The sequence below is a fragment of the Buteo buteo genome, chromosome 3 (genome assembly GCF_964188355.1).
Source record: "Buteo buteo chromosome 3, bButBut1.hap1.1, whole genome shotgun sequence".
Taxonomy (NCBI): domain Eukaryota; kingdom Metazoa; phylum Chordata; class Aves; order Accipitriformes; family Accipitridae; genus Buteo; species Buteo buteo.
In genome coordinates this window covers 22,572,536-22,590,082 of record NC_134173.1, presented here as the reverse complement: position 1 = coordinate 22,590,082, position 17,547 = coordinate 22,572,536, and the positions used below count along the sequence as shown (strand labels likewise).

The 17,547-nt window shown below is 37.1% G+C and overlaps 1 protein-coding gene across 1 annotated transcript in view; it reads right to left on the bottom strand.

The window, feature by feature from the left end:
- DLGAP1 (DLG associated protein 1) overlaps nt 1–17,547 on the bottom strand; it is a 262,013-nt gene that overhangs the window by 134,515 nt on the left and 109,951 nt on the right. Inside the window, exon 2 of the mRNA XM_075023063.1 lies at nt 5,888–6,913. Coding sequence (XP_074879164.1) covers nt 5,888–6,841 — 954 coding nt within the window. The 5' untranslated portion in view covers nt 6,842–6,913. The remainder of the gene's footprint in view (nt 1–5,887; nt 6,914–17,547) is intronic.

Sequence of the window (17,547 nt, the reverse complement as noted above, 5' to 3'; positions counted from 1 at the left end):
ACGGAAACTGTGGCCAGCTGCCCCGAGCTCAAACCACTCCTCTGGCACTGTAGTATTTCCCCACTCAAAAGCTGTACTACAAATTCCATAGTTGAAACAAAAAAGACTAATAACTGGATGTAGGGGAAATATTCCTTATTACTTTGCAGTGACTGAGGAAAACGTATTATTGCACAGTGTTTTTTTCCCCACCTACTTTGCATATCTCCACAATAAAAGTTAAGGATTTCAAACTCAGACGCAGATTGAAATGATCCTGTTTGCTGGACTTGATTTGTCTTGAAGATTGTTGTTGTTGTTGGTTTTGTTTGTTTGTTTTTAACAGTGAAATGACTGAAAATAATATTAGAACACTCCAGATATTTAAGGCTACAGATCCAGGACTGAGTCAAATCTTACCCATGAAGGAACTGAAATAGATACCAAATGCCAGCTATTTTGTGCAGCCATAATTTTCATAAACATTTCTGACATAACAGTGTATGTAATGTAGTGTCACCCAAGTATGTTGCTAAATCCTATATATGGTAAGCTAGCAACACAAAATGGGGATCCAGCTGCCAGAATTATGTTCATTAATGGGTGTGCAATTAGAATGTAGGGATGTTAACAGAATGAACCAACAGTAATTCAAATTAATCTAGAAAAATAAGATCAGTGCCAGTATATTCAATACTAAGAAGTCACAGAATGGTGATAAAACTAAAGGATATAAAATTATTAGCTAAGGAACATGGGCAGATAAAACTGCAGCTAAATCTGAAGTACTGACATTGCTGTAGAGCAGCTCTCTTAGTACTTAGGTGGCCCCCATTACTGCATTACTCAGACACCAAAGGTCAGTCCAGATTTTAATTAAATGAATGAGAACACAGCAGTTGTTAAAGTGAAATATGTGGCAAGATCATTCTCACCAACTCCGTGGACAATTTCTTTTCTTTTTTTTAAGGTAAATTAAAAGACCGCAAAGATGAGGAAGATGGCTAGCCTGAAATACTCTCCTACATATTTGTCTTAATATAGTAAAGACATCTTGAGTAGGTTTGCAGGTAGGCTAAATAACCAAGATGTAAGTTCAATGGAATTATTTGTTATTAATATTTTTTTTTTAAATAAGCTATTTTGTGCTTTATTTATATTTTCCAAGTGCCCCAAAATTCCCTAACTTTATTTATCATTCATATTACCAAGCTTACAATTTAAAAATTGAAAGAAATTAACTTTCTGTGAATGACATTTTTTCAGTTTTAATGTTCTTAGATACTAGTTTATTTTAAAACTCATGAACATTTAGGAATTTCCAAACCTTTTCATGATTATTCCATTACTTGGAAGCTGGCCTATAATACATTATAACATTTGACATTTTATTTCACAATTGTTCAAATTGTTTCACTAGCTTTACAAAGTATGATTCATATGAGCTCGGTAAAAAAATTTGAAACTCATATACTTTGTAGTTCTGACTGGAAAATTGAAGGGGAAATAATATACACTTCATTCATTTTCAATTTATAATGGAATAAGAGAAAAAAAGGCAGGTCTTCAGATGTATGAAAAATGGAAGATCAATATTAGTGGATATTAAAATACAACTTTTATGTATATATATATAAGGACATACTGAAAGATTAATTTGAATATGGTAGCTGTGACAGAAATGCAAACACTACAAATGAGGAAAAAGTAGAGATTACCTGAAAATGCAGATAGACTTGCATAGATAAGCCCAGTATAACAGATCTAACATAAATTGCTGTGTTATAAGGATAAACACTTTGTAATTTAACATGCCACGTTAACAAATCATATAACAGATACTGGTCCTTATTAGCACCCTGACCTTGGGCGATGCCCTCTATTTGGCCATCTGTGGACACAGGCAACAGAAGGAGGCTGGGATTGAGCAGTATATCCTAAGAAACTGTGGAAGTGCCTTGTCCTGAGACTGGAAAACAAATCACTTTAACTATGATTTTCTTAACACTACACATTATATAATAATGTACATTACAGACAACCTTCACACAGGAAACTGAGCACAGTACAAACCAGATCCCTTTGCTGCCAGAAAATGCTTATTACACTGATGAACTTGGCTTATATTTTTTTATAGTATTTCTTACAGTCTCCCACCAAAGGACAAGCGATGCAAATGCAGAACTCAGATGACTGCACCGTCGTCCCCACCTACTGCACTTCAGTTTTCAGAAGGAAAATTTCCATCCTCAGCCCCAAGTATCTGACACAACTGACTTCAGTCTCATCAAATGGGACCAAAAGAAAACATATAACTGACCCACATAAGAAAAAAAAAGAGGAATAATACAAAAACTGTCATCCTTTGTATTTTTCTTCATCTCTTAATGAATAGACCAAGGACAATGGGGATAGTAATTACAGGGAACATTGAATGGTAAAACTATAATCAGAGACAAACTCTGCAGTGTATTTGATACTCTATTAGCTTCAACAATCATGAATTCATAGAAAAAAAAGAGTGTCAAAAATATCTGCCCTTGTATTTAGACCCTATTGTTCGCAGAAAAGGACTGCTGCTTACATTTTGCCTTCGATAGTTTTGCTTAATTTTAGTTTTTCCACAGGAGAAGCTACTAGCAAAGTAGAGGCTGTCCACTGCTTTAAAAATTATTCTCTCAAGGGAGGGAAACCATTTTGAAGAAGAATTTTGAGAAAACATGAACAGTTCCTTCTCACCTTCCTTCAAATTAGTCCAACTGTAAACCCGGATCAAACAAAAGCACTTTCCTGAAGTAAGAAGCAGCTCAAAAAAAGGACCTTATCTTTCTACTATCCAGCTCCTCATTCCTGAAAGGAGAAATAGAGAGAAGAGAAAAATACAATTCCATTCCCAAAATGCAGGCAAGAGGAAAAGGTTTGCTTGACAGTCTTTAGACTAGTCTGGGAGCTAATATCTCTTTCTGAAGATGCATAGTGTTGAGCCAAGCCTCCCCTAGACCTCCAAGGACGGATACTGCACCTTAGCACCCTGGCTGGAAGCAGAGCCTGCTGGGGTAAAGAAAGACTGTGCAATGCAGAGGGACTCTGCACTCAATCCAAATTCCAAATTATGAGAAATAAGCCCATCTGTAACACAAACTACTGCCAATTCCTTCCACAGAATGGTTATGTGGAAAATACCACACCAAGTGAGATAATTGTTTATTATTTCCATGTCTTTACACTGAGAATTAATCCAGATACTTTTGTGATAAAAGCTCTTACAAGCAAATGTGAAGTCAATGCCATCTGTAATCTCCAATATACTCAGATCTATCAGGATAAAGGAAAATATCCTGAGTACCCTAAGTTGAAAAAAAATCACTCCTTCATTGAATTTGCAGGAACAAAATAGTTGCCTCTTTCAAGGATCAGAGAGTTTATGTCCTGGACCATAAACAACAGCTTAAATTACAAACGAGTTGATAAAAGCATCTATGTAACATTTAATGAGTTGAATAAAGCAACAAAGAAGTGTCATAATAATGAAATTAAATTATCAGAGTTGTCCAGTATTGTCATGAATTTGCAACTTTCATCTAATTTAGTGCATTTCTAATTGTTCTAACATAGGACGTCAGCCTTTTGGTACAATGATGAGAAGGTCACCAGGAAAATAACAGATATATAGAATACCTCTGCAGCGCACTAATGGAGTAATACTCTGCTGCTGTTAATACATATTTATATTGCAGGACAGCCCAAAGGCCTCAATTAGGTTCTGCACCCCATTGTGCTGGACACTATGGAAACACAAAAGGGAACAAAGTACAAGCCCCAAAGGGCTTGTAGTATAAAAAGATAAGTGATATAGTGAAAAGAAAGGCAATGGGATACATTCAAAACAGACTGCCTTTTTAATACCTATATCCATTTGTCATCCTTTCAAGCTGCCAAGAGAGAAGAATAATCCTGACCTGCTTCCTCAAATCTACCCTACTCTGTTTGAATATTATTTCCAACATTAATTGAAGCCTGGTTAAGATTTTTCTTTAAAAAAAAAACAATTTCAAACCAGTTATATTTCCCTGGCTTTTACAAGCAAGCATACAATTAGAAAAAATGAAACAAAATGAAATGGAAACCAAAATAAAACTACCAGTGAGGATGGGAAACAAAGTAAGAATTTAGTTATTTTAAGTGAGAACTTAGTCATTCTAATTCTTGCCCATGACAATTGTTGGGACATATTTTCATACAGACACAGATAATGTCCTCTAATTCCACTTCAAGAGTCTATTCCTGTCAGTTAAACATTATCTAAAAGTCCCTATGGAGGTGTTCATTTAAAGCTGATGCTGGCACAGTTTTTCGCTCTTTTCTAGCCATCTGGTCACATACTGAATTGTCAGCTATTTTATCTAAACCCATGAGGAAGATTGAAGGAGTAAACAAAAGCATCAACAAAAGAAATCTCAGGGTCCAAAGTAACCACAACAATCAAGCCTAAAGTTACGATTTCTTCTCACTCACAAAATTCAGACAAAAGAGACTTAATACAAAGAAAACACCCCAAAATGTTGCAACCTGAGGCTATTTTGAAACCCCTTTCCCTCCCCAGTCCATACGCACAGCTGTAAACACACACTGAGCATTCCTATTGCCCCCTCTCCCCCACCCCACTCTCCTAACAATTAAGAGAAAATACACAGATCCATTTCTTTACATTTAAAACTTAGAATCCCAGAGTCTGGCATTCAAAATTATTTTGCATGCCATTCAATAAAACCTTTTAAGATCAATTTTTAAATGCGGATGCCTCAGTCCTATGCTTTCTCTGCGTACTGACTTAAACAACAGAATGTGGAAGCTGACTGTCTCATTAAAGTACCCATATGAGAAAACTCGTTACAGTTTCTATACAAATGCATAAGAGTCCCACTACATCAAAATGAAACCAAATCATCTTAGCAAACCTCTTTTTTCCTCATGGTCTTCTCTCTTCTCTGCGCAACGTTGTTCCATCTTACACACACACTTAGATGTGCCATAAGTGCTTTGTTTAAAGTGCATAAAAGCTATCCACAGCTCTCCTAAGAATGAAACAGTTTTAAAATTTTCTGATCCATGTTCCTGCCACAAACATTCACTGGCAGTGTGATAGCTCCAAGAGCAGACATCTGATTCTTGACATTTAAAGATACAATACTGGTGAAAAATAGTGACGCTGTATTAACTGCAAACAGCTTGTGAGGGAGTAGGTGATGTACTCCTAAAATGTATAATCAGAACAAGCAATAATTTCAACCTTTTGATTTTTTATTTTTGACTCAAAGCCATGAGAAAGAGGAATAGCCAGATAAACAAGTTTGGACACATTACAATAACTGTTTTATGAAAATTTATATTCTATGGCAAAAAGGAAAGTAGGTTGTTTTCCTGCTGCAGAAAGTATTAAGGTACCCCAAAGTTTTTCAAAAGGGTCTCAAAAGCTTCCATAATAAAATAAGCAGTAAATGAAGGCAAATCTTGAAATTACAGAAATCAAAGAATTTGTATCCTGGTAACATTCAGTTAATTGACATTGTAATGCTAAGTGCAAGCACTACAACATCAAATTCCCTGTACCCCTACTGTGACTGCCTTATAAATTCAAAAATAACACAGAAAGGTCTTATTTTTCCCACCTAAAAAAATTAAGCCTGTTCCAATATGAACTGTTTCTTTGAAATACTGAATGCTGGCCAAAAAAAAAAAAAAAAAAAAAGAGAAAAGAAAAAGCAGATTTATTTTTCATTTCAGCAGCATTATCCCTTGTTTGGTGACCTATTGGGAAAGTAGAAATATCAGGGCAAACCTCCATCCCCCACAAACACTTGAGACAAGGCAGAGCATAGTTAACAGCAATCAGTTCTCCACACTGTACCTGGAGGTACTGACATGACCGTTCCTGTTGACACGTCTCTGCCTTCACCACTGTCTGGTCCATGTTAACTGATGCTTTCTGGTAAACTTCACGGGCTCTGCTCACGGTTAATGTAGAGGACCAAGAGCTTTTCTTCATTAACTGGGAGTCCAAATTCACAGGCAGGTTTGCACAGGTAGAGCATTTGACATCATTATTGCTTCTGGATGACTTCACAGTATGTTCGCTAATAGTGTTATAGGCTTCCATAAAGTATTGGGAAGAAGAGCGATCAGGGCATCTTCCCATGGTCATGACCCCACTGGGGCCATGATAAATGCAAACATCATTGTCCAAGTTGTCATCTGAACTCCACCATCCTGATGCATTGGATCTGGGCTTACCTTCTGATCGCCTTTCCTTACTCTTGCTGCGCTTCCCATACCTCATAGTCTGCGACTCCTCTGGGCTTGCTTTGCCACCATTGACGCTCCCCTTGGATGGTCCCTCCAGTGAATGGGACTTGGTAAAGAGCTTTTGGACAGAATGAACCAGATGCCGGATCCTCCCTGGGCTGTCACTGCGGTGCTCCATGGCAGTCCGCTTGTACTGCAGAGTGTGGTAGCCATCCCGATTCAGAGGCAGCTGCCGCTCAAACTGGTCCAAAAGGTTGGCAGGAATGCGGTTGGTCTTGTTGGCAGTTCCATGGGGAACCAGAGCACACTCGTCCTTGAGTTCGTGGTGGGAACTGTAGTGCCTCCGGGGAAACGTGCTGCTGGCAATCTGATCGCTGTAGGGCACCATGCACTCTGCCTGAAAAGAGTTCCTTTGAGTGTAGTAAGGGTGGTCTGCAGGATGGGGGTCCATCGGGTTTAACAAATATGGCTTCCTGTCTGGGTGGTGTGGCAGACTGTCACATGGAGGGTCACACGCAACCCCATGATGATGACTACGGCTGCTAGATAATCCCTTCATTGCTGATGTAAAGCAGGTCCCAAAGTCATCTAATATGTATGGCTATGCAACAGGCAGATCTCAGAGGAAGACCTAAAGAATGAAATACAACAGAAGCCGTAAGATATTCAAGCTAAGAAAAAAACCAGCATTCATTGTTTCTTATTGTAAAAATAATTGGAATATTCTCTGATTCTTTTTATCGCTTAATCTTTCCCATGTCCCACATAGTGATAGGGACACCTAAATAATCACAAGAAAAATTATCTTGTTGCACCAGCTGGAAAACAGATGCAAGAAAATTTTTCTGTTATGAAGTTCACTATTGTTCATGAATCCACAGCAAGGTAAGTATCACCACCTATACTCTAAAACATTAGTCCTGAAAGCATTCATGGACAGGGGCCTCCCAGGAGCCCTTAATTGTTCATCTGCACGTTTTCAGGGCCAGATAAATGCATTAAAAAGGTTAAAATTAAAATCATGTCCTTAATGGATTGCTTTCTGGGTTACTTTGGTCCAAATACAAAATGTGGTGCAATTAATGGGAAACTTTTCTCCGACTTCAGCGCACATCTGTTCATGATTCAAGTGCAGTTTTACTTGATGTCCAAGTTGTCTGCCTAGACTGTAAGCATCTCAAGACAATATCAAAACATTATTTCTGTAAGCTCTTTTCAAATTAAGAATAAAACAATAATACATTATGCTAACTCTGTCAAAATGAAGTCAAACCAACTGTTTAATAACCAGCATATTTGCGGTTGTTGTATTTACTGTTTACTCACTCCTATTCACAAAAAAAATCTTATTCTTATAATACATGGCTTGGTTTAATTTTCCATAAATTTTCAGAGTACTAAGCAGTGTTTAAATATCCCTACCTACTCCTTCTACCATTAGGGGAATTTGTATAGCTAAAACTTGCACACTGCTATAACAGCGTAAAGGATTTCAACACTTAATAGTTGATTTTAGTTATTTGGCCCTGAAGTAACTCACAGTGTTGTAGACTACTGATTACAATAAGTTGAAAATGGAAATCTTCATCACAAGTGAAATAATAACCACTCTGTTTGAAGCCAGATATCCTGATTTCATCTCTCACCACTAGCAAAAGTCTGGATGGAACTGCTACTGCAATCTCTGAGCTACTAATGTGTAAATTATGGGGTTTCAGATGTGGCAAAACATTTTTATGGTGCCATCTCAGCTCCTGATGGGCAGAGGACTCCTTGGAGGATGCCCTCTTCTACCACAGACAACTGAAATGGGAGTCACTCAGCTACTTTATTCCTTTCCGACATGGCTAATCACATAATATTTTTGGAAATGTCATCCTTGAGATCTTTCTTGGAGTATGGATAGATATGCATAGTAAATGGTTTGCCACAGTGTTCCCCCAGTGTTCTCTCAGACAAAGTTCAGGTTTTAACAGGTTGTAGACATTGTACTTACTGGCAAATTGGCAACAATGAAGTTTTCTAAAATAGCATTAAGTTAATGTCAGTCTGGAAAAGCATGCTCTGCATTTCATCAGAACATATTTCAAATTTTCTTCTGAATTTGCGGTGAGCTAAAGAGGAGTTTTTTTCAATATGCTTCAAAGCTAGTGTGGCTGTCCTGCATTTCACTCCCCCTCACTGGATCCCTGCAATGCAGAAAATGTTCATTCTCAGGAGACCCTGAATTCCAAAAAAAGAGTTTTCAAAATACTACAAAAGGCACTTGAAATATTCCAAATGGATGAGCTCACTGGCTTACCTGAAGAGGAGAATGGCCAAAGGCACTTTTAAAAGCAAAAAATAATATACTCAGAGAGCTGGACTTGTCAGTTACACTGTAGTGACAATCCCTAGCTCTTCTAAAGAGCATTTTACATCCCTACCAACTCCTTTAAAAAAGTGATCTATTAGTATGTGTAACAGAGAAATATCCAAAGGGATGTAGTAGTAGATCCATTATTTAGCTCATTGAAAATGTGACTTGAGCAAGAATATCCTGTCAAGAAGAATACCACTAAAGGATGAAATGACCAAATAAAAATACTCCAATCTCTGGTATCTATGAATAACTTTCACACTGGAAGGTCTGTGAAAACAAGGCTTCAGCCAGTTAATATTTACTTAAATCCATTTACAATCATGCAACAGTCCTCAAGATGATTGATAAATTATCTTAGGGCTAACAATAGACTAGTGTGCTATATAAGATAAAAATAGTAAAACCTTGCCCCAGAGATATGAGAAAGACATGGAGAAGTACAGTAAAGTGGGATATGCCCAGAACCAGTGATTTATTTTCATTTTTTCTTTATCTGAATGGCTATGAATTTTTCATTTTTGTGTACTGCGGAAAAATATGCAGACAAAGAACTGAAAGGATTGATAATTTACAGAATAGTGAAGTCATGACAGGCACAGGGGATGTCATGGAATTATTAAGAATATGTAGTCTTACTATATTGATAGAGCAGAATGGCTGGGATGAGGAAACACTTGATCTGATTTATAGGCTGGTACAGAATAGTGTGGAACATCTTGAAGGTAAAGATGAGCTTAAAAGATGTAAGTATGATTTGACCGATGAAAGCATCATATGTTTTGGATGGACTGGCAATATGGATGCTAAGGAGGATGTGCAAGAAGTCTTAAAAAGTGAAAAACCTCATGAAAAGTGACATTTGTCTGTACAGAGAGAAAAGGACAGGCTTTCCATAAACTGTGGAGGAAGATTGGCTAAGCACTGCTGTATGAGCTTGGATGGCAAGTAGAATGGTAGAAATGTTTAGGAGAAAAAGATAACATTTAGTTCTACACCCATTTTGAGTCTGAGCTGTCAATGAATCTTCCATGAGGAAGTACTGGAGAAAAAAGCAGAAAATGGATAGGATGATCTGCCCAAGAGGAATCAGATGAACACATACAGAGAATAACAGAGAAAATATGCTTGCGAAAGCAAAAGGTCATAGAGTTACAAAAAAAGGAGAATAAAGTTTGCAGGAGCAACAGATTTAAAAGAGGAGGAAAAAAAGAAGTAGCAAAGACCAGAGAGTGACTGAAGAACCAAACCAAAAGCAAAAGGGAGAAACCAACTGGTGTAACAAAAAGGAGTGATGGTAAGGGCTCCAAAACCTGGGAGAAATTGAAATCGAGAGTAAAAACTGTTTATTTGTAACTCTTAGACTGGTGTATGCCATTATGAGAGGTTTTTTTCTGCTGCAACACCATTGAAAATATTTATTTTATTATGTGTCAATTGCAATAAAAAAACATGAGTATTAACTAGAATATAGCTTCATTTTACCTTAACTCTATTACTGCTGCTACAGTACTGAAAGTGTAATGAATTAGAAAAAAACCAAGAATGTACCATGGTGCACCTTCCAGGAAGGAAAGAATAAGTATACTACGCTATGCATTGAAGAAAGGAGTGGTGCTTTTCTTAAATATTTAGTGGAAATTTCTTCTGCACAGGAAAAAACACAATTCCTAAATCATTCTCACACCTCAATCTTGCTTTAATATGTTAATATACATCTAGAAAAAAACACCCTACGGCCTTTGATTCCATCAGTATTTTTAAAAAAATACGGATCATTTTCCATAATTGTGTTGGCTGAACCTATCAGTCAATGTTTAGTGCAATTAACAGCTGGAGACAGGGCTATCTGATCATGCCATGAATAGCTGAGACAAAACCAATTAAGATTTTTTATTGTATTGTTATTTATTGGCCAAACTAGGAACATTTAATTACTCATGAAATAAGGCAAGAGTATTGATGAACATACTGCATATTAATAAACAGTGGAAATAGCAATTCTATGGACAGCAGACCAAAACCACTTGATGGCATAGGAATAAATGAGATGTTAAATAGATACAGCATTGTAAGGCTGAAGAATGCTTATTTCTTTCAACATTCATGTTACATTTGTTTTTGTTTTCTTGAGGATGCCCTGGGTAAGAAGGATACAAATATATTCATCCTTGTTGCTAGCATGGTGTCCCTAATGCACAGCAATTTGTTGGAATAACTTAGTGGCTAGAAAAATGTGTAATTATTTCTTATGTAATTAAAGTAAAATACATGCAAAATAACAAAACCTGAATGCATAAATTACCTACACTTTCAACAAATTTTATTTAACTATATTGTCTGCTCCTGTGTTCCCAATTTATTCATAAAACACATCTTCAGGAAACATATTCTTTCCCTTAGATATATGTGAAAACTTCTCTCTTGTAAAATATTTATTGATACACCACACAGGCCCTGCAATTTTACCTCACAAGACTGCAGAATTACATTTCTTACATTTTACAGGAAGTTGTGAAAAACAATCAGGTAACAAATGCTTTCACTAAAGTAATGCATACTTAGGTATAGAGAGAGTAGGGCAATAATACAGGAGAATGTAGCAGGTAGTACAAAATGGATAATTAATAACCCCAAATGACTAATATAATAAAAATGCTTTATGGCCATTAGCAACTTACAAACCTTCATAATTGAAATGTATTTTATAGGATCTGTATGAAGAGTCAACATTCATAATTTTCTCTTTTTTTTCAATAATCTGATTATGTTGTAGCAGTTCAAGATTCAGAGCAAAGCAAACTGCCATATGCACAATATAATGGATAATGTAAAGTGTAAGGTCAATAACTTCTAAGATAACTGACAGAATGGCACATTTGGTGAATGTGGTTCTTCAAAGGTATTATTCAGTGAGACTGAAGATGCTTCTGAATCGTTAGTTTTGTGCCAGGCCCAGAAATGGAAGGGGTGGTACACAGGTAGAAGGCAATGTAAACACATAATGTCACGCATGTACAGCTCTGAGCGAGAAAGGCCTTTAATCATGCACACAAATTGAAACACACATTTGGACCATATTGGTACCTACACCTCAGACCACAGCGGTCTTTTCAAAGAAATGCTGTGTTACTGTTTGAAGTGAGAGGGCATAAATTATGCTTTTTAGCAGTACTATTTGTAGTTGTGCTCCCATTTTATGCTCTATGGTAAACAGAGAGAGGTTCTCATTTCCATATTGAACACCAAAGATTCTCAGTATTTGCTTATTTATTTACTCGCACGCTATGGAATGTTCTCAGAGAAATTTCTTTCCCTGATTCTCAGACTTTTACAAACACATGGAAGATATGTTTATGCCAAGAATCAAACTTCCACATGCTCCTCCTCACACAGCATGTTGCTTTATCCCAAAGGTCTTGATATTTTGCAGGCATTCTGTATGGCCTGTTACATTACATCACATTAATGAAAATCTAGACATCAATGAAAGGACACATATTCTAAAATGCATCTGCCCACACATTTTATTAAAGGTGTTCAGAAGAAAATGAGGTCTCAAATTATCTTCCTAACCCATTTTGGCACATAATATGAAAGATACTGTGCCTTGGGTAAAAGTTTCAAGAGAATTTCTGGCTTTTGCTTCCATGTCAGCAATCGTACCAGGTGAGTGATACAATATAATTTAACCTTGAACAGTGGGTGGGGAGTCATAGAGAGAAATGTTACGGCCAGTAACATAAACTCATTCCAAGTTCATGGGCAGATTAATAAGTGGGAGTAACTGGGGAAAAAATGTAATTAAACTCTAGCTGATCTGTGAGGAGTCCCTTGTGAATGGTATGCATACACTAAACCCAAGAAGATCGGCGTCCCACCAACAATGTCATAAAAATGGATGTTGGTTTTTTTTTCTGTCTGCATCCAACAACCTTTAGTTTGCATATACTTGTGGTGACAAGTTTCACATTTACGTTTCATGACTGTTTTCATCCATGTGCTTTTTGTGAGCATCTGTGGTGGTCAGTACCAAGGTAGTATGTGCCTTGAAGGTCTGGATTTCTTTGCTTCATCTCTGTGGCTAATAGCAAGTTGTTTCTTCACTAGGAGTGTCACTAAAACTGTAGTCACTAAAGGAACCTAACACATGATTAATCTCTGAGTCATATCTAAATACATTACAAGGTCTGCAAGAATTCTAGCAGTAGTATATCAGCAAAATTTTGACACACAGAGCCTGATTTTTTTCAATCCTGTTAGGAGTGCGACTGGCAATAGCAGGATTGCATGCAAAAATTTTGGCTCTACAAATAGAAATACTAAACTGTGATCATCTGCTCTTCCATTCTCCTCATTTGCATACACAATTAACAGTCACCTTTTAAAACACTCTGATGTGCTCCAGTGAGTAATAATACACTATGTAATTAGACTGCTCCTGCCTTTTCTGTGGTATAGGACACAGAGTCTCTCTGACTCGATAAGGTAGAGCCCATTGGTTGGAGAGTCTGTTGTGAATTCCACTGCAAATTCAGAACAGCCAATCAACATTTTCTTCTCCCAGAAAGAAAATCACCAGGAGATTAAGTCTGTATAATGTGCATGTAAGAGAATATATTAAATTGAATCATTTGATAAATGTCCTATGGGCAGTATTGAAGCATATACCTCACATACAAGTTTAGATGTTGCATTTTATCCTCCTCAGTCTCTAGGATGATGAACTTTATGACCTTAATATTTTTTTTTTAGCAGTTCTTACAATGAGTTTACAGAATGCTGTTTGGGCTGGGTGAACAGTGAAAGGTGATGAAAAGGAAGATACTCCAAAATTTGGAACGAGATTGACGCATACTTACCTGGGTTGCTCTCTTTTGGGTACCCTACTGTCACACCTAAGTTTGCAACTCTAGGGATCTTTTACTTGCTTTCCTCACAGAAGATTTCTTAAAATGAAGGATTACAGTTACTACTTTCTAGCAATTACAGATAATCAATGTGATTTAGACTGCTTATATTATCTCAGGATTACAGAAGAAAGCAAGTATGAGGGATAGGTCACATGTTTTTTCCTACCGCACTGACATGTCATAAAAATAGAGGGGCTACCACAGTGGCATAAAACATACAGCATTAAATGGCTAGTACACATACGGAGATTTCAGGTATGTATATAGATTCCTGCAACCCAGTCAGTTACGAATGTCAAAGGCTTATTTTTCTAGCAGGGATGAGGTGATCAGCAGATAAAACCTACATTCAATGTGTGCAATTTACTTTTCCTGTGAAAGTCAAGTAAATTCATGCTCTGCAATGTGGTCACATAGTGAAAATGGACATCCTTGTACTAAAAGAAGCACTTGATCCTCTTTGCAAGGACACTAATGTGACCAAGCAAAGGAGCCACTACAGCATCTAGTGACTGTTAGACAGCGATCTAATGGAAGCTGCTAATCTAAGTCAGACTTTGCACCATTACACAATCCTCAGCTGCATGACTCGTTAACTCATTTTCTACCAGTTTTTTAAGTGCTCTGGAATTCTGTAGCATGGGACTTGTGTGACAGAAATCACAGTTAAATTATTGCCTGAGCTACAGGTTTTCACAATCTCAAGAGCTTTTCTACACATATCTTGAAATGACAATATTCACTGTCAAGCCAGGCAACTGACTTTTCTTAGTTCTATGCACTACAGTCCACTCAAGGCACACCACACCAGAGGATCCATACTTTTATTTCTATGATGGCAGTGACAGTGTGATTATAAGACTTTTCTGGTCTTGACCAGCAGTTCTCATGACTCAAACTGGCTCTAAGCTTTTTATTCCTTACTATTTAGAAATTAAGCTAAACATTATGTTAAATATTTCTTTCCCCACAAAAAAATCACCCAATTCATTTTAATTTAATGAAACATAGTTTTATGAGACTCTTTCTACAGCTCCAGTCTTACTCACAGACCTTGACCTCATTTAGCAGAAATAGAGATTGATTTCCTTGAAAAATGTTCTTCCAAGTACACTGTGATCTTTTAAGTCCAAGCAAAAGTGAATGCTACAAAAACATATAAGCATCAGCGTCTCTATGCTTGCAGATGGTGTCCCATCTTGGCTTTCAACTGGTAGCTCTATTTGAATGGTATCACCCCTGAAAATCTGTTGTCAGCCCCAGAAACAAATGAAAATAGAGAAAGAAATTTACAAGTGTCTTAATGCAGAAACTTCATGGAAACCTTACAGGAGCTCTATGAAGACCAAGCGTAAGAGTTGTGAAGTGTCCTGGTTTCATCCGGGATGGAGTTAACTGTCTTCCTAGTAGCTGGTACAGTGCTATGTTTTGAGTTCAGTATGTGAAGAATGTTGATAACACTGATGTTTTCAGTTGTTGCTCAGTAGTGTTTAGACTATGGTCGGGGATTTTTCAGCTTCTCATGCCCAGCCAGGGCACCTGATCCAAACTGGCCAACGGTGTATTCCATACCATGTGACGTCCCATCTAGTTTAGGAATGGGGAAGGGGGGGGGCAGTGATTTCGCCGCTCGGGGACTGGCTGGGTGTCGGTCGGCGGGTGGTGAGCAATTGCCCTGCGCATCATTTGTACATTTCAATCCTTTTATTACTTACTGTTGTCATTTTATTAGTGTTATCATTATCATTATTAGTTTCTTCTTTTCTGTTCTATTAAACCGTTCTTATCTCAACCCAGGAGATACTTCTTTTCCTGATTTTCTCCCCCATCCCACTGGATGGGGGGGGAGTGAGTGAGCGGCTGCGTGGTGCTTAGTTGCTGGCTGGGGTTAAACCACGACATGAAGACATTAGTTTTAACAGAATGACACTACAGGGCTTACCGATCTTCACAGCTGGACAGCCCATATGCTACTCCCACTACCCCACCAGAAAAAAAAACACCTGCAAAGCCTCAGTCAAAATGTCCCATATTGTAACTACCAGTAAGAACTTCCTGGAAAATCCACTTCATAGTCATATTGGTAGTATGGACCTTTGACTGTATTAACACATGTCACCACTATGATCACCCTGCCCACTCATGGATATGTTCCAGGTCCTGTGTGCCCAAGCCAGGTTTCTCCAGTGAGGCAGGAGGAAAGAGATGAGGCAAACAGTAGCAAGAACATTCTGCTAGCATCCAAGGCCAGTGAACTTCTACACAGGAGAAAACTGACTCTTGGAAGAAAAGCCCTCTCTGAAGGTATGAGAAAAAGGAGCTCAGCAAGTAAGGTGGAAAGTTCATTGGGTTGGAAGAAAACAGTCATGCTTAGATCAAAACTTAATCTTACTCGTTTTAACCTGTTACTTCCAGCGCAATCTAAAAGTAAAAACCAGTAAACGTAAGCTTGGTTTGGTATTGAATATGAAACATCTGATTAAAAGGCAGAGAATAACAGGACTATTGTAACTTCCCTGAACCAGGGCTGTAACGCTGAACTTCCTCAGTTTAAGGTTCTCCCCCCTCAAAACTGAAAACTTAACCAAACCCTCATATATACTGTGGTATATAAATGCCGTTAAAGAACTTTAACCACCTTATCTTTGATAGCTACAGTAACTGATTTATATTTGTTGTCACATAGCAGATGGAATGGAAATAATTTCTGATTTTATAGCAATGCAATGAAATTGAGTTAGATTTAGTGGAAGTCTTAAGCCACTTCCTCAATTAACTTGTCTCATTTCACCTCTACTGGCATAAAAAATAATAAGAAACAGAAAAATCTTCTTTTCAGAAGAAAACTTTTACTACAAATATTTTTCATGCAGCTCTAGTTATGAAGAAATTGAAATGGCAACCATTTTGAAAGTTGACTATATTTCACAGAATTCCATGAAAAATGTTTATGAGCTATGGCAGAATGGGAAATAAACTTTAATTTATGAAGAATGTCTGAAAAAACTACTAGTATGTTCAGAAAGCTACTTAAGTTTATCAAGTACCTCACAGAGTACAATGTGACAGCAAAAGTAAGTGCAGAAGAGAAAGTCTGTGGGCAAAATGCTCTTCCCCAAGCATGGCACAGGATAGTGGCTGCATCCCCTCTGGGAGGGTATTCTGCCCTCGAGCAGAGGACACAACTTCTCAACTTCTGCTTTGAGGCTTCATTCAATTCTTCCTAAATCACAGAACCACTAGGTACATCTAATCTATAATTTTACAACATCAGTAATTTAAAAGCTTTAACAAAACCCCCATAACAGTAACTTTGATTTTATTTCTGTATGATTCTGACTGAAAACATAAAAAATAAAAAAAGAGTATCTCAGATTTTTCTGCTATTATTTATAGCATATTATTACATATATGCACATGTAATTTGTTTCCACTGTACTCATGTGCTCATGCCTCTTTTGTTTTAGTTTAGGGTTGTTTTTTTTTTTTTCCCATGCATTTTTGAGTAAATAGATTCAATGGTCTGCACATACCTAGAAACAAGTAAACTTAAAGATTAAAAAATACTTTTGCAAAGTTTATTTTGAACTTTGTTCATTTATGTTGAGGTATGCAGACAAATGGCATATGACAAGAATCTGATTGTAGGAATTATGCTTATCCAATTAATAATCAGAAAATAAATCTATTAATATGCAGGTAAAATCAAAACAAAGCCTAATTACTGAATACAGAACACTTTTAATTAACCTCCACAAACATGCTAGAATTATTCATAGAAATAAATTTTTCAGGACAGTGACCATGCCTTAAACATTTCAGAAATGGCTTTCAGAATAGCTTTTAAATCAGGCAAAAGGAAGAGGCAAAAATAACTGAAAAAATTATTGATGAAATTACTCATTATGAATAATAGCCTGTCTGATGACAGATAGCTGAAAAGGAAAAACAAATAAACATGTTGATAGCTTGAATTGCACAAGCTAGCTTTGT